General features: G+C 47.3%; 1 protein-coding gene across 8 annotated transcripts in view; it reads left to right on the top strand.

Annotated features, from left to right (window-relative positions):
• The window catches only part of SBNO2 (strawberry notch homolog 2), a 108,608-nt gene that overhangs the window by 78,233 nt on the left and 10,400 nt on the right, over window positions 1-19,975 (top strand). For 7 of the 8 annotated variants that reach the window (XM_030540867.1, XM_030540868.1, XM_030540863.1 and 4 more), the window contains 15 exons: window positions 3,779-3,862; window positions 4,523-4,619; window positions 5,211-5,371; window positions 5,871-6,004; window positions 6,527-6,617; window positions 8,414-8,557; window positions 9,179-9,296; window positions 9,869-9,974; window positions 10,587-10,740; window positions 11,730-11,906; window positions 12,757-12,854; window positions 15,781-15,863; window positions 16,971-17,171; window positions 17,913-18,088; window positions 18,918-19,049. In XM_030540867.1, the coding sequence (XP_030396727.1) occupies window positions 3,779-3,862; window positions 4,523-4,619; window positions 5,211-5,371; window positions 5,871-6,004; window positions 6,527-6,617; window positions 8,414-8,557; window positions 9,179-9,296; window positions 9,869-9,974; window positions 10,587-10,740; window positions 11,730-11,906; window positions 12,757-12,854; window positions 15,781-15,863; window positions 16,971-17,171; window positions 17,913-18,088; window positions 18,918-19,049 (1,956 nt within the window). The remainder of the gene's footprint in view (window positions 1-3,778; window positions 3,863-4,522; window positions 4,620-5,210; window positions 5,372-5,870; window positions 6,005-6,526; window positions 6,618-8,413; window positions 8,558-9,178; window positions 9,297-9,868; window positions 9,975-10,586; window positions 10,741-11,729; window positions 11,907-12,756; window positions 12,855-15,780; window positions 15,864-16,970; window positions 17,172-17,912; window positions 18,089-18,917; window positions 19,050-19,975) is intronic. The other variant, XM_030540869.1, reaches the window with a different exon arrangement.

A 19,975-nucleotide genomic window follows, 5' to 3' on the forward strand; every position in this document is an offset into this window, starting at 1 on the left:
GCCATTTATATCTTCCTGTCTGCCAATTAAAATTACCACCCAGAGCCATCACCTTCCTTCACACTGATTGGGTTCGTAACAGGACAGTTAGCTCAGGGGAGTTCCATTTATTGGTGACTTCCTTGTGGAAAAAATAACTAGTTGTTTTGAACATTGTTTTATCTTTACTCTCTGCATTCTGAGGTTTTTTTTATCAAGTGTTCCCAGCATTTCCTCACGGAATGAGTTAATTTAGTACATGTGGCACCAGGATTTCAGTTTCATTTTTGCATAGGTGGCTATAATTCACGGTATACTGGCAAAATAGATCAGCTGATAGAGAGCACTAAGTGGTAGAGGTTTTTTATCTGAATTTTCAGTACACAATTTTCATTATATTAAAGAAGACAAGCGAGTGATGTATTGCAAGATCACGAGGCAAAAGATTTAATTTTAACATTCAGCACATAATAATATGAGATTATTTCACTGCTTGTATGATTGTTGCAAGATAAACGTCATGTGAATAATCTCCCCCTGTGTATTCATTCATACCACAATAATATTCATATTCCATAAGATTGCAGATGTTTTTGCTTTTGCATAGCCATATACTGCTTTTACAGAGCTGCAGTATAAAAATGAGCTATCAGTTGTGTGATGTTAGGAATGATTCAGCCTGACATGATCCTAATCAGTTCTGATATGGTGATTTTACTCCATTTTGATTGATCAAATATCCGTTTCCGTAGAAATAAGATAGAGCCATGAAACATTGTTAGGACATTTGTAAATGTCATTGTCTAAATTCAAAGCTGGTAAAGTCTGTTGTGTTAACTTTGGAAGTTTTTGCAAGTGAAGGATAGTGAGGCAGTACCAGCCAGCATCCTCCTTTGACACGTCCCAGGCTCCTGCATGCACTCTGCTTATGGGAATTGCATTGCTGGTCCTGCTAGTCCAGGGTCCTATCTCTGACAGTGACTAGGACCAGATGCTTCAGAGAAAGGTGCAAGATGATGTCTGGTAGACAGTTCTGGAATAAGCCCCCTATAGGGTAACCACCTTTCTAACCCCTATCAGTTAGTAGTTAGTTTATGCCCTGAAACTTGAGGGTTTGACCTTTTATTTTTTATCATATTGACATAGCAGTAGAATCTCTCATTTTATTTAATCCTCTTTAAAATCTTACTAAGCTCTCTGCGTCAATAATGTCATGTGGCAGTGAGTTCCACAAGCGAATGATAGGTTAAGTAAAGAGCATTTCCTTTTTTCAGTTTTACATCTATTGCCTTTTAGTGGGGGAGGGTGCCTATTCAATGTCAAAGGAAGAGAATTTGAGAAACACTTCACAATTAGACTCTTCATTTCTAAGCCTCACTGATGAACTCTGATCCCATATGCTGTATATTCAGCCTCCATTCAGAATGTGGTTGACTACACCCCTGAGAAGGGAATAGATGGACTCCATGACAGGTCTTATTTGCCCATCCCGGATGAGATGTTACAACTAATAGGGGGAAGAGGTGTTTATAATGACACATTAGTTCTGTTTTATCATTTCAGGAAGAGGGACAGTGGGAAGGAAAACCACCCCGCAAAATATCTTAGGCATTCTGCAGACAAAACGTAGTTGCATAATTTGTACGGGGATTGTGAAATGTCTTAAATACTCATTTTAAAATACTCACTGCAATCTAATATGATTTCTCACAAGCATTTCAAAAGAACCCCTTAAGTTCTTCGAATCAGTAAAGCCTTTGAAGCCTGCGGCTGGAGTTTTCTTGACCTGTCAATGCTAATAATGTTGATCATTCAAGGCACTTTTTAAAAACTGAGAACCTTCCTCCCAGCCAGATCCAGAGGAGTAATATTTATACAGAGAGGAGTCAACTGACAATTTCATTTTCTATTGTAGTATTAGTGAGACAGGCACAAAAGGGAAATAAAATAAGATAAGGAGGGAAAAAATTGAATAAAATAAAGATTCAATTATGCAATTGTCAGCTGCTTTATAAAGTGAGCATCTCTGCTGCATTCTTCCCTCTGTTCTTATATGTGGAGTGTACATCTTTTACACAGTGTTCTCCTACATGGAATGTATGTTACAGCAAGGAGTAAACTAGTGGGTGAATTGGAAGAGAGAAGGGGAGGAATTGTAGAAATTAGAGTTGGAACTGGCCTATTAGATCATCCAGTCCAACTCCTTATCGCTGCAGGATTGTTCCCTGCCGTACATTTTCTAATGTCTCTACCAGTTATTATTAAATGCCCAAGCAGTGGGACGTCTACCACTTTCTTTAGGACACTGTGCCACCAGAGATGAAGATCTAGGGGCACCAGTAAGAGCTGTGCACAGCAGCCATATTGTTGTATCTGAGCTTATACGTTGAAGATGCCATGAGTCAAGGAGAGATCTGGGTTATCTTTGCAATAAAAAAATCATCTTTCCTTGTCAGAGCTGAGGCTACTCTGCCCTTCCATTCCAATGAAATGAGATCTGAGTCTTTTCTAGCATCTGAGTAGAAACTTTTGTACCTGCTCTCCAGCTTTGTTGGCATTGGAAACATCTCTGCCAGCTTCTTTCTGGTTTATCTGACTCAGACTTCCAGTAATGAAGGACAATTTCTTTCTTGCTTGCTTGCTTGCTTTCTTAGTAAACAATTACAGAGTGTTTGCTTATGGCCTTCCAATGGCTCACTTCTGCCTTTGGAAGGTGTCTGTCTGTATAGGCTTGGCACCCGTCTCTGGCTGTAATTGGAAGCAATGTTGCTTATGGAGCAGTTGATTACTTTTAGACTCCCTGATTTGCTGGCTTGACTTTGTTCTTCCTTTCAGGAAATTCCAGTATGATTTTGGTAGTGTAGAGCCAGAAAAAGGTTCTCATCAATTGTGTATTCCCAGCTGGAGGTGTCTTGGGAGCCCTCTTTATTAGTTGTGGTCTGGTGCCTGCAGATGTTATGACAATAATGAGCTCTGACATAGCACTTTTCATCCAGAGATCTCCAGCTATCCCGTACGGCAGTATGATCCCATTGATTGATGACTCCCAGCGTTCCTGGTTGAGTTCCCCAGTGCAGAATGAAGCCACGGATGCCAATGAGCAGGAAGCACTGAAAAAACCTGCAGTGCCACTTCAGAGTCTTAAACCACAATGTTTCAGGAGTGGTGCAGCAGGTTTCTACAGAGCTGTTTCCAAGACAGATAGGAAAACAGCCTTCTGTTCATGAATGCAGATCAATCTGAATCATTCCCACTGCAGAGAGAACTCTTGTGCCCTTGAGAACACCATTCAGATGTTGAAAGGGATACTTGACTTATAAATCCTCTGAAAGTGGCAGGATTTGTACATGTAATTCATTAACTAGTGGAAGGCGAGTGAATAAACGAAGACAAGACTGTGCCCTGAGGAGTTCAGTGTTTGAGGGCAAATGTAACATTTCAAGATGACCCGTTTTAACACACATGCTGCTGTTACGATGTTGTAGGAGAGATGGCCATCTTGCAGGCACATTCACATCATGGAAGGAAGCACACATCTCACCAGGTCTGCCTGCACACACAAAACATTGTCACTCTTCATGGGGAAATATCCATCTTGGCTAGTTCTCCAGCGTGTGTGTGACACACAACTTGGAAGAGGCATGCAGAGCAAATCAAGCCACTGTAATACATAAGTACCTCAGTCCTGGGCACAGGACAAAGTGGATTGTTTTCGTGCTTTCCTTTCATGACCTGTCACTGTTGGTTTGGATGGATGAGTATTAAAGCTGCTTTCTCAGATGTGTGTTTTCTATTCCAGCTGTTCTCTCCCAGCAGACCGTTCACAGGCTTAGAAAGTTTGGAAGACCATCCCCCAAACACCCCACTCCTCATAAGCTATCAGGTGAGGAAGAGCATCTGACTCTGCGGGAACAGGCACGAGGCACTTACCCAGATATGAAAAAAAAGAATCTGGCTAAAGGTCTCCCCTGGAAAAGCCATGATTTAAGAATCAGTCAGATGTTTCTCTAGCCACCGTCCTTCACCCACAGAGTCTTACATTTCCCTCATTGGAACTTCACTGATTTGAGGGAGTGATATCTGCTTCCTCTACAACTGAGCTCTAAACCACATTAGCTAACAGTGTTTAAAGGCTATTCTGGTTTTAAATGATGTGGTTTGGCACCCACGGTAGGTGGGACCAGGCTGTGTTCTAAACTGGTTTCGATCCCTTGCGTAGCTCAAGTTAGAGCACAGCTGGGTCCTGCTCACACCGGCCAACCAAACTGTCTTAGAAACTGCTCTTATCCCCGCTCCCTAGTACAGTATGGACTGGGCTCTAAAGGGACTTGCAATACACTTACTGGACCACATGGGAGAGGCCCCCTCAGTCAGTTTGCCGTGTGCTGCTGTGTTGTATCGATGAGACGAGTTGAAGTTGAGGGGCAAGTTTGTGGGCTTGGGATGGGAGGGTTTGAATGATGGTACTTGGCATGTACCTAATACCGCATGTCCAAAGCTCTGTGGGATATTAATATTCAATCAACATCCTGTGTAATTTCAGTCACAGACTCCAGTGGAGGAGGATGACGAAGGTGATGAGGAAGAAACGGAGGAGTTGGGGCACACGGAGACCTACGCAGATTATGTACCTTCAAAGTGTGAGTTGCGTGGCAGCCTTTTCATTTTGCCTTGCTGTCAGATGTGGGAAGCTGATTGTGGAGCCTTGCTGCTCTGCCTAATATTCCGTTTTCCGCAGTGGAGGACAGTGGATTTGCATTGCAGCCCCCTACATGCACATTTTTGTAGCTAAGCGTTGCAGGCCGGCTTACCTGAGCCCGTATGCTGTTCCACTCTCTGTGATCTCCTGGGTTTAATAGCACACCTGGCTGTTGCTTTTTGTTGAGGGTGGGGCTGAGCAGATTTTCAGCAATCTCCATTTGCCCCTGATAAAAGGGGCTGGTGATACTGGGGATTCCCAGGAATCCTTTTGCCAAAGGGAGCAAAGTGCAGTGTTTAGAAGAAACATATAATCAGAACCTCTTTGTTCTATTCCCAACTCAGCTCCTGGCTGATCAGCCTTGGGGAAGTCACTTAACGTCTTTGCCTCACTTCCCCATCTGGAAGATGGGGATAACACTTATCACTCAGGTGTTGGGAAGTCTGTGAAGTGCTTTGAGGTCCTTGGGTGAAATGTTCCATAGGCTTGCAAAATATCAGTTATTTGACTGTTTCCTGTGTCTCCCTTCCAGCTAAGATTGGGAAGCAGCACCCGGATCGCGTGGTTGAAACAAGCACTCTCTCCAGCGTTCCCCCGCCTGACATTACCTATACCCTGTCCCTTCCGAGCTCAATTGCTGACGATGGGTTACTCTCTGCACTACAGCTGGAGGCCATTGTTTATGCCTGCCAGGTACACCATATCCAGCTTGCTCTGCTCTCTTTCATGGATAGATAGTAATAAAAATACACTGTGCCATTCTTAAATAACTTGTTCAGCTGAGTGTGCAAATAGACCCTTGCATAGGAAATAGAACTTGGAAGCACTGGATTTGGACACAGATTTTAAATGCCTTGTATAAGGACCTGTTGTCTAAAGCAAGGGGACTGGGAATGAAGACTCATGGGACCTGATTTTCAAAGGTGCCAAGTGCCCTCAGCTCCTATTGACTTCAGTTGGAATTGTGGGTGCTCAGAACTTCTGACTATCAGGCCTTGGGGACCTATTCCCTGCTCTGCCACTTTGTTGTCACTTAACTCTCCAGGCTTCAGTTTACTTTGAGATGTGTGCAAGACCTGCCTCTGTGGGAGCTGTGAGAGTTAAATGGTGAGGTGCTCTGAGCCCCTCAGATGACAGGCGCTAGCAAAGGGCGAATCAGAGTTAATACCTCATTCTGGTTTTGAATTTGCAGCAACATGAAGTTTTACTACCCAACGGGCAGCGAGCTGGGTTCCTCATTGGGGATGGTGCTGGGGTTGGAAAGGGCAGGACAGTTGCCGGGATCATCTTTGAAAATTATCTGAAGGGGAGGAAGAAATCTCTGTGGTAAGTTTCCCTTCTTTACTGTAAGAGCTTGGAGAGTTAACTTAAGGCCAGGCAGCAGGAATTCCTGAGTGCCAGCTTTGTAGCTGACTCACTCTGTGGCCTTGGGCAAGTCATTTCCACCTCTCTGTGCCTGTCTGCCGAAAATATTTACGCTGCAGGGGAGATGTGAGGATTAATCATTGTTAGTACAATACTTTGGAAAGGCAAATCATGTATCAAGTGGAGAGGACACCGCTGCCTTTGAAGTGGAGGGGAGATATCCTTGGCCGTGCGTGCTACAGAATCAAGCCCCTAACAGATGGGTTTGTACTGCAGGATCCCTGCACATCTTGTCACAAATGGCAGTTTCTGTTCAGGATTTGATGCTGCTGTAGTATCTTGTGTTCATGGAACCATCATGGGAAGCTTTTCTTCACCTCAAGTGTCTGTAGTCAGAACTGTTGGTCTCATATTTGCATGTGCACTAAACTCTGCACAGGCTAGCTCCTCCTCAACACAACCAGCTCCTCTGCTTTCTTTTAGGTTCAGCGTCTCCAATGATCTCAAGTATGATGCTGAAAGAGACCTGAAGGACATTGATGCCCCCAACATTCCTGTGCATGCTTTAAACAAGGTATGGAGGAGAATTCAAGACCTTTTTTGGTGGGGGAGAGGGGAAGCCTACTACTGGCAGCTGGTAGGTGAAATGGTCCTAAGCTTGGGACTCGTCTGTCCTTGCCTTTGTGTGGTGTTCATGCTACAGACAATAGCAATCAATGGCCTGGTTATTGTTACCGTCCTTGCCCTGTACTGCTTCCACTGTAGACTCTCCTGCCATAGTTACATACTTCTGATGTTCCTGTGTTGCATCACAAGGATGTAGCAGCTTTGGGAACTTTGATTTCTGCAGCAATACTTAGCAGTGGCTCAATGCGAGTGCAGCCTCTAGTGGCAGGGCCACATGGCATGTGCATCATGTTCATTGTTCCTGGAGTGGTTTCGTGATGGCGAATGTTGAACCTGGTACAGCTGTGTTGTTAAGATCTTTTTATTCAGCAATTCCAGGCCCCATGGCAGTACAGTCAATGGGCCCCCAACCTGCGCAGACGTGGTCTGCATGGCTGGTGCCCAACGAACTGCTGCTGCCTGCGCTGGCTGGTGCCTAGCGAGCTGCCAGCTGCGCTGCTGAGTGTTCTCTTCCAGCATGGCCAGGGCTTCCACATGCTTGCCCAGCTGCCTTCGCCACCACCAGTGCCACCCCACACGCACCTAGGAGCCTGTCCTGCTGCCCACCCAGGCAATTTAAAAGGGCTTGGGGCTCCCAGCTGCCGCTGCAGTGGCCAGGGTCCCCTGGGCCCTTTTAAATTGCCCAGGCCCCAGACCCCTGTTGGCAGGCCTGCCATTTTCTGATCTTGTTGGGAAAGAGGGACATACAAATCCAAGCTTTCTCCCTGTAGGGGTTACCAAGCATGCAGTGCTGTGGACTTTCTAAACATGCATCTAATTTCAGTCCAGCTGAGTTAGTGCATCTCTTAACCGTCTCCTTTTAAGAGTCAGTGTCAAGCAGGCATGAAAATTAAATTACTGCTTAAAGGAAACTGCTGGTGCTAAGTAGTAATTGTTCAGTAAGATCTTCCATACCCCTCTTCTAGTCTCCAGATCATTCACAGCCAGCTTGAACCTCCCAAGCTGCCTGCTAGTTTCTCAGAACGCTTGTGGCCTGATTTTCAGAGGTGTCGAGCACCCACAAGTCCCATTGAAATCAATGGGACGTGCGTGTGGTCAGAACCTCTTAAATCAGGCCATTAGTCCATTGTGCCCACTGTGTCCTCAAAATCTTAAGGGCTCTGAATAGCACTTTCTTCAAATTGAGGGGTATCTTTTTCCTTCCTATAATTAACTTAGTTACGGATGAAGTCTAATGATCCTGGAAGCTAAACAATATTCTTCCCTTAAGTCAAATAGGAAGCCATCTCTAAAGAAGGAAACAAACCAGAGGAGAGGATATTTAAAATAAAAACATGTTAAGCATTCTACGCCATTGATTAAAAAGAATTAGGTGACTTCGGTCAGCCAAGAAATTGAAGTCCAAGTAAAGTTTCCATTCTTCGTTAAAATGCATGCAGATATGCGCACATGCTGACGATTGGAAGGATATATCTAGGAATTTAAAGTCCCCAACATCATAACGTCTCTGTGCCAAATACTACCATTAAAGAAGTCAGTTATTAGCAGGCTTTCTTCCCCACTCTCTTCCCATATGGGCTCTGTGATGTGGCAATTGCTTATGTAAAGCAGATGTGTACGCCCTGTATCATCACATTAAAAAGTCATCTGCCTTCACCAGTTTTGGGTTTGGACAGGGGATGGAATAAAATGAGCTATAAATAGCATTGTAAGTGTCCCCTTTCTTTTTCCTTACCCCTGTAGATTAAATATGGTGACACAGCTACCTCAGAAGGAGTCCTATTTGCCACTTATTCTGCTCTGATTGGTGAAAGCCAGGCAGGCGGACAGCACAGGACACGATTAAAGCAGATTTTGGACTGGTGCAGGGAGAACTTCGACGGAGTTGTATCCTAGAGAAATAGCAACATGCTTGTAATTGTACTTCCAAAATGAACAAAGAGCACTGATATCAGCTTGGGGCTTGTGGTGGATGTTCCAGTGGTGTAAGGAGGGGGGAAAAACATAAAAAAAAGCCCTCAGTTCTCCAGAAAACAGTGTAGCTGTGGAATGGGTGGGCATTTCAGAAAAATCTAAGTGATTTAGGAGTCCAGTTCCCATTAAAAGTCACTAGAATTTGTGTTACTGAGGCCCATTTGAAAATCCCACCGGTGAGAGGGCCAGCGGGTGAGCACGGGGACAGTCAGGGTATATTTGGGAGTAACAAGCATTTTCAGCTTTCATCCCCCTTGGCATGTGTTCGGGTAGTGGGGCATCATTCAATAGGAAATAACAGGGTGGAGATTTACCACAGACTTTGGAAAGCCGGGGCCCAGGGAGAGTGGAGTACAAGGCTTCATGCAGCTATGGAGCTGGTTCACATGCTGAATGTTTGATGGTGGTTCAGTTCCGCTGGAGGACACGGATCGTATTTTTCTCTCTTCACCCGACCATTATCAGCATTAGTATTTATTTGTATTCCCATAGCAGACTGCACATCCTTTCTCCTTGACTGACATTCCCTTGCAGATTGTGTTTGATGAATGCCACAAAGCCAAAAATGCCAGCTCCACTAAAATGGGCAAAGCAGTGTTGGACCTTCAGAACAAACTGCCTCGAGCTAGGGTTGTCTATGCCAGTGCCACAGGTGAGAGTCTGTACCATGTGATTCCCAAGACCCCAGGTGTAAACCTGCAGAAGCAGCCCAGTGCTCCAGTCCTCTCCGGGGGGAAGATGTCCATAGCTCAGTGTAACTGCTTTGGGGCTGATCAAAAAACACATGTTGTAAAATTCAATTTAAACAGCAGAATGGACGCTCCTAGAGGGAGTGATGAAGCATCAGATGGTCTAATCCCGTGTTTCATCTTAATGCAAAGGATGTTACCGCTAGATTCTGTTCCCAGCTCTGCCACTAATCTGCTGTGTGATCTTTGGGCAGGTCACTTTAACTTCCCTCTGCCTGTTTATTCATCTGTATAGTAACGCTGACCTAATGGGTGTATTGTGAGGATTAGCGTTTGTAAAGCTCCCTGAAGCCTCTGCTGAAAGGCACTGTGGAAGTGTGAGGAATAACTCTTCTTTTAAAAATGCTTACATATGTTTCTAAGCTCTCCAGAGTGAGGGTTCACCTGAGACCTGCTGCCCATCACTTCAGGAGGTTGCCTGAGGCAAAACTATTTATAGGTGTGTCTTTGCTAACAGCACATTCTATTCATACAGGTGCCTCTGAGCCAAAAAACATGATCTACATGAGCCGGCTAGGGATCTGGGGGGAGGGAACCCCCTTCAGAGCATTTGATGAATTCCTCCATGCAATTGAAAAGAGGTAGGTCATGGGAGACCTTTCTAGTTTCCCCTTCCACTAATCCTGTATTTGGCAACAGCCTTCATTTGGGGAAAAACCACTGGCTTTGAACCAGTAGCTTACTGGCTGTGTCGTTTCAGCTCCCTTGTGATATGCAATGTATCTGGCTAATGCATTCCAAGCCATCCCACAAATCTTACAGCGAATGCTTTGTCCCTATTTCGTGACGGGTGTTAAATGCCACAGTAACTGCCAATATCTCTGCAGAATAAAAGGAAAAATGATTTTTTATTAGGTCAGGCAGTGAGGAAAGCAGTGCAGTGTAATGGTTAGCAGACGGGATTTACAGTCAGGTCACTGAACACTGTTTCTAGTTCTGTCAGACTCAGTAGGGTGTAGGAAAACAGAAAGGTGAAGTGACTCACCCACCTGTGAAATGGGGATAAGGCCTGCTATGTAAATGCTAGGATTGTGTGGTCCATTCTATTATGTTTTGAAGACAACTTAAGCAAGATGCCAAAGCAAAATCTCCAAGAGGTCCAAGAGAAGCCTACTCCACGCTGCAACTATGCAGGAGAAAGGGATTTCGTAACTGGCTGTCTCTTTCCTCCCCCTTCCTCCTTTTCTGCGTAGGGGTGTTGGTGCAATGGAAATCGTGGCTATGGACATGAAAGTGAGCGGAATGTACATTGCCAGGCAGCTCAGTTTCTCTGGAGTCACTTTCAAGATCGAGGAAATCCCACTGCATCGGCAGTACGAGCTTGTCTACAACAAAGCAGCGCAGCTGGTGAGTTAGTGTTTCTCTGTAAATCCCCAGCATCCCACATTCCTCCCCAGAGAGCTACTGTCTCATCCTGTGGTTTGGTTTTGGGCTTTTTGGAGGGAGGGCGGGGGGTTGTAAAGAGGAATATTTTACTCAAATCCATTTAACTACTGCCTCCTGCTTCATTAACAAGAGCATGGGGCTCATTCAGTCATTTGATCAGCTCAGTTGACATTGTGACAGAGGACTCGTTCGGGTGGATTGATTTTCTGGTGGGGTTGTATGCAAGTTCAGGATGGGGTTGGGGAAGGGGCATCTGCTTTTGCTGTTGTCTGTCTATATGGGGTGTGTGTGTGTGTGTACACGTGTACACTTACACAACCAGGTCTTCAGATGAGTGAGAACAGATGACTCTTTATTTTTTACTCATGATTTTTGAACAACTTTCTAGTGTGTTTCAAACGTTAAGTGCTGAATACTGGTAGAGTCTCATTAGTATTAATTATCGTTTGTATTGTGGTAACACCTAAGAGCTGAAGTCATGGGCCAGGATCAGTTTGTGCTAGGCGCTGTAGAAATGCAGAACAGAGTTTAATCATACTCCTTAATCAGCATATGGGAGGCTATAAGGGGAACATCAGAATAGCTGCAACCCAAAAGTTAGGTTTGATTTCTTTAAAAAGAATGGGTGGTGTTAGCTTATAAAATTTAAAGAAATATTTCAGTGGCTGCTGCTGCTTTTTTCACATCATCGTAAACGGCCTTTGCTTGGATTTAACAATTCCCTTGCAGTGTTTGCAACCCAGACATTGCAGAGTTGGGCTGAGGCAGAAGGTGGAAATTGACCGATCTCTCCATTGTCCTAGCTAAAGGAAGCACAAATAAAGAAAGAGCATAAATAGGGAAAATAAATTTGATATTCAAAGCCCTGATCGTTTTCATAACCTTATGTGTTACAGTGACATGAGTTAGGGACTAGAGTATGAACCTGGCCCTCTTGTGTGTGCTTTCAGTGGGCAGAGGCGATGGTGGTGTTCCAGCAAGCGGCAGATTATATTGGCTTGGAGTCTCGAAAGTCCTTGTGGGGTCAGTTCTGGTCAGCTCATCAGCGCTTCTTCAAATATCTCTGCATTGCTGCTAAAGTCCGACGCCTCGTTGAGCTTGCCAAGGAGGAGCTGGCGAAGGACAAGGTATGGTATTAGAAACCAGGTGCAAAGGGTCAGTAAGCGTTAGTCCAACGACATCTGTTATGCATCCCTCAAGATCTCACGTGGGCATTCAGGTGAATCATCGCCGGTGATCGTCATCTTTTGACACCTGTTGTCATTCTGCAGAATAAAACCACTTTGAATGTTGAGGCCCAGACATGCGTTGTATAGAACACAACCTCTGTACAAACTGAGGAGGGTAGGGTAAAAGTCTGGAATGAGGGTATTTTCATGCACTTGGACACTAGTCTGTGATTGTGTGCAGTGAAAAGGCAGCATATATCTTCTTATATCCTTGACCTAAAGGCGCCTAGTCTCCGTAGGTGAAACCAGGATTACAAGTGTTTAATTTCCCATAATTCAGAATGAATGTTGATGTTGCTTGGCACTGTTTTATGGTAAACATGAGCAAACGTACGTGAAACAACATTCTGAGTCGAGTTAGAGTTGAAAGATGTCCTGGATTCTCTAGCTCTGCATGGTTAAATACACTTGGCATTGCATTCATTTGACTGGGCAGAGAGAGAGGCTGGGGAAATCAGTTAGTTGTAATAATAAAGCATCCTAACAATGTTTCTTAACATCGTGGTTGCATGTGTAACCTCAGGCACTGAGAGACAGAGTCTTCAGCAGGAGTCCAGTTTTAGGGCCAAGATATTACTTTGTGTATCTGGGAGGAGTTGGGTTGGATGTGGAAGGTGCTGGCAAGCCATGAAACGTAATCTCTTCTGGAGCTGATAATGGTTTGCTGAGAGCGTTGCTGCCCAGCAAAATGTAGCATGACCTCATCTTGCTAACACATGGCCATGCTGCCCTTCTGATTTCTCCCCAGTGTATTGTCATCGGGCTGCAATCCACTGGCGAAGCTCGCACCAGGGAGGTCTTGGACGAGAATGACGGGCACCTAAACTGTTTTGTCTCCGCTGCAGAGTGAGTTTAACCCCCTTGTGCTTTGAAGGGCAGGAATCCTGGGTAGCTCAAAGGCACACTGAAGTGGGCTCTGTACCAGGGCTGTTTGCAGTTTGTGGTCCTGTGAATGCAATTCCTCAAATCCTAAATAAGCTTCACATACAGAGGATACTGTTTTAAGACACTGTGTGTCCAAAAGTGACTTTGTATGCTAAGAACCTTGAAATCTGAGTGCAATGGCCTTTCCTGCTCTTCCACACACAGCTTTAGTAATTGCGTGCACACGAGGACAGCCAGATGTGCAATAGCCTGAGTTGTGCACCCACATGCAGGTTTGCGTGGTCACAACAGGCGCACATGCACTTCTATGGGAACTTCCATCTCACCCACTCTGAAAAATGCAACCCTCAAAACTGTGAAAAGAGGAAAAATATTTTTAAAGGTACAGGATTAAAAATAAGTGAGCAAGATAATCTGATTCAGAGACAGATCTTGAGATCGTATAAACGTGCTGTAAGGTGAGATGGCACCCCTGGATTTTGGACTCTCTCTTTTTGTCCCACCAAAAATCCTGGTTTCAAGAATGTTGTCTTTCAGCATCCGTCCAGAGCAGAACATAGCATTAGATTGCCTTATCCCAGTAATGCACTAGTTTGTGGTGGTTTGATTTATGTATTTCTGCATCAGTTAATCTGAGAGCTGACTGTACCCAGTGCACAGTCAGCGATGGACGATGAGGAACATCTTAAAAAGCACCGAGTCCCATTTTCCAAAGTATCCTGGGCACTGCAGAAGCCTAATCCTTGGCTTTCAATGAGACTTAGGCACCTAACTCACTTAGGTGTTTTTGAAGATGATCCCCTATTCCATGAACCCAGCTGCCTCTGCACATCAGGTGGCAGGAAGCCAAGCTGCCTGGCTGGGATAAGACCCAGGTGAGTTACGTTTCTTTAGGGCCTGTGCAATCAGCAGGGCTGCTGTTAGATTGTTTTTGTTTGCATCAGTTTTTATTGCTGATGAAAACAACTGGAGCAAGCTAGACTTGGTGTGAGCTATCGAAGTGCCAAGCATCCCTGCTCTTCCAGGGTATCTCAGTTTAGGCCGATGCCACGCCAGGAGCACCGGTCTAGATACGATCCCACTCCCCCAGAGCAAATACTCGCTTGTTAACTGCTGTAGAATTGAAGCAAGTCAGGCTCCAACAGCTAAATTGATTTCTGACTTGAGTTGGACATCTGCCTAACACAGGCCAGAAGAGGTCGTAGTAGAGCTGGGAGTTGGGACACCTCAGGGGGTCGTGAGGTTATTACATGGGGGATCGCGAGCTGTCAGCCTCCACTCCAAACCCCGCTTTGCCTCCAGGATTTATAATGGTGTTAAATATATAAAAAAGTGTTCTTAATTTATAAGGAGGGTCGCACTCAGAGACTTGCTATGTGAAAGGGGTCACCAGTACAAATGTTTGAGAACCGCTGTAGTAGAGGATCAGAGTGGTCCCTTCTGACTCCTTGTTCAAAGGCAGTGCTGTTAGTGACCACTTGTGCTGGCCAGCTCTATCCCCTCCTGCGGGGCAGGTGTTTACTTGCGGGGCAGTGCCATCTCCTAATGTGCCTGCTTCGCAGTGTCCTATGGCAACTTCCTGGTTCTGAAGCCTTTCAGCAATGGGGGCGGGGGTGTTCTTAGGGGAGTGTGTTTGCAATGGAGCCGTTTCTGACAAAACAAGGAGGGAAGGACTGCTTGCTGTTTGTGCAAGGGAGTCTATAAATCTTTGTTAATGGGGATCCCAGTGGAGGAGAAGGAGAAAACACAGATGGTCAGAAGAATGGCAAGCTGGATTTCATGGCAAGGAGACTCAGAACCTGAATCCTGGCTTGAAGGAAGCAAAGTGACTCTCAGCCTTCTCTGCGTCTCAGCTTTGTACCCAGAGCCAGTCCAGCACTGAGGGCAAAGGGCCTTTCCAGTACCGCATAATAGCTATTGTTTAACTCCCACTCTGGTCTGAGAGCCCCTCCTCTATTCCCCAAATACCCCGTCTCAGAGCAGGTGGGAATCATGACCATACCTCTCAGCTGTTGCTTTCAACATTTGTTTCAGCCCAAGCTCATTCAGCGCTGCCTCCTCATTGCACATGGGCCCAGTCCCTCCCAGTCCAGCCAGCATTGAAGCATTTACTCTTTTGTCTTCAGTACAGCCCGCAAAAGCATCCATTTGATTTCCACCTCTTCTGAGTTTTCCATGCACCTAGACCCAGAGGGTGTTCATGTTTTGTCACTGGCCTTTACCTTGCGGGCAAGTAGTTCAGCTTTAGGTTAATCAAAGCACATTCGTTAGACAGCCGTGACCCAGAGTCTCCACCATTTCAGGCAGGTCAGTTACACGGCACAGGGTTGGAACCGCTAGCCCACATAACACCCAGAGAAGATGTTGGATGTTGGAACATACTGGATTTTGCAGTAACAACTTCCAAACATAGAGAGCGTCACACTTAAACCTTGCTCTTAGTTACTCTGATGTTTGTGCTATTTTGGCCTGTCCCATGGCAGCGCGATGCCCGTGGCATTTTATGTTTATATTGCAACAGCTCCGTTCAGCAGGAGTAACAGGCAGTCTAAAGCAGAGAGCATTTCTCACCACAGCATTCACTCCGTGTCCATACTGTAAGGCTGAGGTCCTGCTGGAGCGAGCCAAGCTCTCTTGTTTCACTCACGCAGTTTGCCATCAGAACCCTCTGGTGAAATGCAGCCTCCTCCTCTCCATTCAAGTTGCCATGATTCCTTAGATCCAAGCTGTACTAATTGATAATTGTTCAGACTCACTAACAGAGAATGCTTGGTTTAGCCCATTTTCCCATTAAATATGTCGATCTCTTAAATACCCATTGATACATTATAACCAGTAGATGTTCCTACTCCTGGTAGCTAGAATAAATTTTGCATCTTACTTTCAGAGGCGTCTTTCTATCACTAATTCAGAAGCACTTTCCTTCAACCAAAAGAAAGAGAGAAAAAGGAACTGGCATTAAAAGAAAACGTAAGACCGCCTTCCACCGCCCAACGTCTGACCTCCTGCCTTTCCGCCTCGCCCCAGCTACTCAGCCTTTTCGTCTCCTTTTCCCTTCCCCACTTCATGCTTTGCCTTGGTTTGGGTTTGCCCTCCCTTAGATCCCTTGCTACAGTCTCTCACCCTAGGCATGTCGCTAGTTACAGCTCTCCATGTCATCTTTCCCCCCCGCAACTCACCTCCCTTCCACCAAATCACTTCCTCGCCCCTGGGATTGCCCAGTAGCCATGCCCTTTCCCCCTGCAATGCAGACTGCTAGACTGACAGGCAGATTTTGCTAGACTCCCAGCTGCACGTCTGAGGCCCTCTTGCAGCAAGGGGTTTTTCTTCTCTGCCCCTTACATATAGGGTGGTAGGTGCCCTGGAAAATACTCAGTTATCTACCCTGTTCCTAGCTGCGGCTGCAGGTAAGAACTGTCTCCTGTACCACCTGTGTGCCCTCTGTGCTGGGTTCCTTTTCAAGCAGGTTGGACCCTAGCTCTCATGCCCATGGTGACATGTGGGAAGTGGGATATGGCAAAAGAGGGAAGAGGAGAGAGTGGTAAAGGCTGATTTACAGAGATTGCCTAGGCAAACTGCTGCGTGGGCACCAACTGCTGGGGTTCCCTCCCCGCTGAGACCAACGGATCGGTAACGTCTTGCATGGCTGGGGCATTTCTCACTGTGCTGGGAATTCAGTCCTGATGCGACTGGTTTTCCTTCCTGAAACACCAATGCACCAGCCCCTCTCTTTGCCTAAAGATTTTCCTTTAGGGATAGCTAAGCCTGTGGGTTCTTTTCCCACAAAGGGAGAAGAGGATAGTAGCTGCAATTCTGCTTTGTTAACACATGACCAGGTGAGAGCAAGGTGCAGTTTGCACATTGCCATGTGGCCGTCTTCAGCCTTGGTAAAAGACTGGCTCCTTCTTCCTCTCTCTCTTTTTCCCCCATGCCCAAACCTCTGCCCCTCTCTCTGATCTGCCTTTCGCTTGGGACAACCTTAGCTCCCCTGTGACCTCTCCTCCCTTCTCTGAGCCAGTGCTTGCTGCTCTGTGGGCCCCCTTCCCCCCCATTGATGTGGCTCGCTCTCCCTCACAGGGAAGCAGAAAGGCCGCTGTGTGAAGGCCCTGAAAGGCATGTACGACATGGCGGGCGTGATCAAGATCAGCGACGACAGCAGCACTGATTCGGAGGTGGGGCTGGACAGCGACTTCAACTCCTCCCCAGAGTCCCTGTTCGACAACGACGACGTCATCTTTGTTGAACACACCTACAATGGCTTTGCATCCGAAGACAGAGGTGAGCCAGGCTGGTGAGCTGGGCTTAATCCCTTCCCAGGCCAGGGACAAGCCAGGCATCTGGGGGAGATCAGGGGACAAGGGTCCGGGCTTATCTTGGTCTTGTACATGTGCGGAATAACATTCCAAATGGATGTGACCCTGGCTTTGCTTAGCATCCCACATGGGACAGCGGCGCTGGAAATCTGATACAGGCACCTCTCATGGTGTCTCCCCAGGGACAGTGAGGGTCCTGTTATGTGTGGGAGTGGCCATGCTTCCTTGGCAGGGATTGGCCGGGTGTCGCACCCACTAGCTCTGAGCCATTCCTTGTGTCTCTTTAGGGAGGTTGAGGAAATGGTACCTGCAGACTTCCTCCACTCCATGTTGTTCCAGGCTAACGCAGACTTGCTTGGCTATCCTGCAGTGCCCAAGTGGCGTTGCCCCCACTCCCATGGTAAAAGCAAACTGACATTTCTATAATAGAACGATTGGCTCGTAGCTGATTTATACCTAGTTGTGGTCAGAGTTGAGGGTTGGAGTGGAGTGTGGAATACCAGCCTGCATGAGAGATCTGTCCTGCTGCGCACTCATCAGCACACGCCCAGCAGCAGTCCTAACTCTTTCAATCAGACCCCTCCTCTCTTGAGCCTCAATCTGGGTCGCTCTATGCTGGTTCTTCACACTGGTCCCAAGCTCTGTGGCTGCTGTGTCCATGCCATTCCCTGGCCAGATTCTAAGCACCTGCCTTTCAACATTGCAGGCATTTTGCACTTGCCCGGGTCCCAGAACAATGTGCATGGCCCAGGAGTGCTAGAACACGTGGAGAAAATGAAACAGGACCTCCTATCAAAAGTAAAAGCACTGGGAAAAGAGCTACCTCTCAATACCTTGGATGAGCTGATTGATCACTTTGGGGGCCCGGAGTACGTGGCAGAGGTATGTCATATTATGGTCACTCAGTAGCTCAACCGCTCTTCATGGCTGTAACCACTAGAGGGTGCCATAAAGCCAGCCCTTGGAGAGGTTGAGTTGTGCTCCCAGCCCCACGGGCACATCTGGGCTCTGTGGTTCACAGCTGAGCGGGCAGCCGCTGGCTAACATTGTAGCTCCTGCGGACTAAGTCCATGACTACGCTACTACTTACATCGTCAACACTTATGTCGCTCGGGTGTGAAAAAACCACCCCCTTGAGTGACATCAGTTTCGCTGACAGAAGCACTGGTGTCCACAGCTCTCCTACCGACAGCTACTCCGCTCGTGGTTAAATGATGTCAAAAGGAGAGCTCTCCCCTGTCAGCACAGGGCGGCTCCGCGGGAGATCTTACAGCAACGCAGCTGCATTGGGACATGTAGACATGGCCCCAGTTCCCGACAGTGCCTGGCCAGTGTGTGATGGTGGGGTAGGAGCAGCTCTCTGAGGGATCCTCACCCTGTTACGCTTTTTGCAATATTTTCCTCACCTTGAGGCCCTGGGGTGTAACCCCCTTCTTTCCAACCAGGACTGGCTGGGACTCCCTACTACTTATTTACTGTGCTCCTGGACTAGTTACTTCACTGCCACAGTTTCCCTGATTGTAAAAAATAGTCTCCAGGGCAAAAATTCCCTTCGGAAGCAGTTTATTGCTCCAGGTCTGGCCAGTATAGACCCCTGCTCATGTGTGTGCTGTAACATTTACTTCCCAAATGCTCCATTTCACCCTTGCACCCCCACTCTGTCGGTCTGTCTCTCATTAATGACCTCTTTCTTCCCTGGTGGGCCATGAAGATGACTGGCCGGAAAGGCCGGGTGGTGCGCAGACCTGACGGCTCCATCATGTATGAGTCCCGGGCTGAGCAGGGCCTCTCCATAGACCACGTTAACCTGAAGGAGAAGGAACGTTTTATGAGTGGGGAAAAGGTGAGTGAGGCTCTGAACCAGAGGCCCCTTCAGCTGCACACTGGAGAAGCTATGGATTGGCATAGTGCGCTTGTGGATGGCTGCATAGGTGCCAACTTTCCCAGGCGCTGGTGGGTGCTTGCACCCTCCTGCCCCGCCTCCACCCCTCCTGCCCCTGCCCCGCCCCATCCCAACCCCTTCCTCAAAGTCCCCACCCCAACTCCACCCCCTCCCTGCTTCTATTGGACTCCTTCCCCAAATCCGCGCCCCGGCCTTGCCTCTTCCCCCAGTGCACTGCATTCCCTCTCCTCCCTTCTCCCTCTCAGCGCTTGCCGCCGTGAATCAGCTGTTTTGTGGTGGGAAGCACTGGGAGGGAGGGGAGAGAAGTGGAGCTGCAGCGTGCTCAGGAGAGGAGGCGGAGGTGAGCTGGGGCAGGGCGGGGAGCTGCCGGTGGGTGCAGAGCACCCACCAGTTTTTCCCCATGGGTCCCTATGGGCGGCTGCCCCAGACATATGATGGGACCTTGCAGTCACTGCCCTGCCCCAGATGTGTGTGCCTCTCTCCGTCAGTCCCTTTGCGCTTCACCCTGGAAGCCTGGCACTTGACCATTCGCTTTCCAGAGAAGAGCTGGGTGTGACTGTAGAACCTAGAAATGCTGCTCTTGCAGTAGCCAGAGGGGGCACTGCAGACTGTCGTGTGGGATTGCCTGCCCCAGGCTCTGAACACCCTGCTGAACACCTAGGATGGAGGCCAAGGATAGGGATCTCTCATGAATAGGGCAGAGCACTAGACAGCTGTGCCAACCCCTCAGGCCCATAAAACAAATATGAATTGTGCCAGCTTGACCTGCTGGGAAGTGACACGGAGGCAGGGGGCCTTCTGTGGATCAGGACGGACTGTGTCCTGGGATTTCTCTGGGTGTGCCCCTGAACGCTTTCCATGTAGCC

The sequence above is a fragment of the Gopherus evgoodei genome, chromosome 22, assembly GCF_007399415.2.
Source record: "Gopherus evgoodei ecotype Sinaloan lineage chromosome 22, rGopEvg1_v1.p, whole genome shotgun sequence".
NCBI classification, from domain to species: Eukaryota; Metazoa; Chordata; order Testudines; family Testudinidae; genus Gopherus; species Gopherus evgoodei.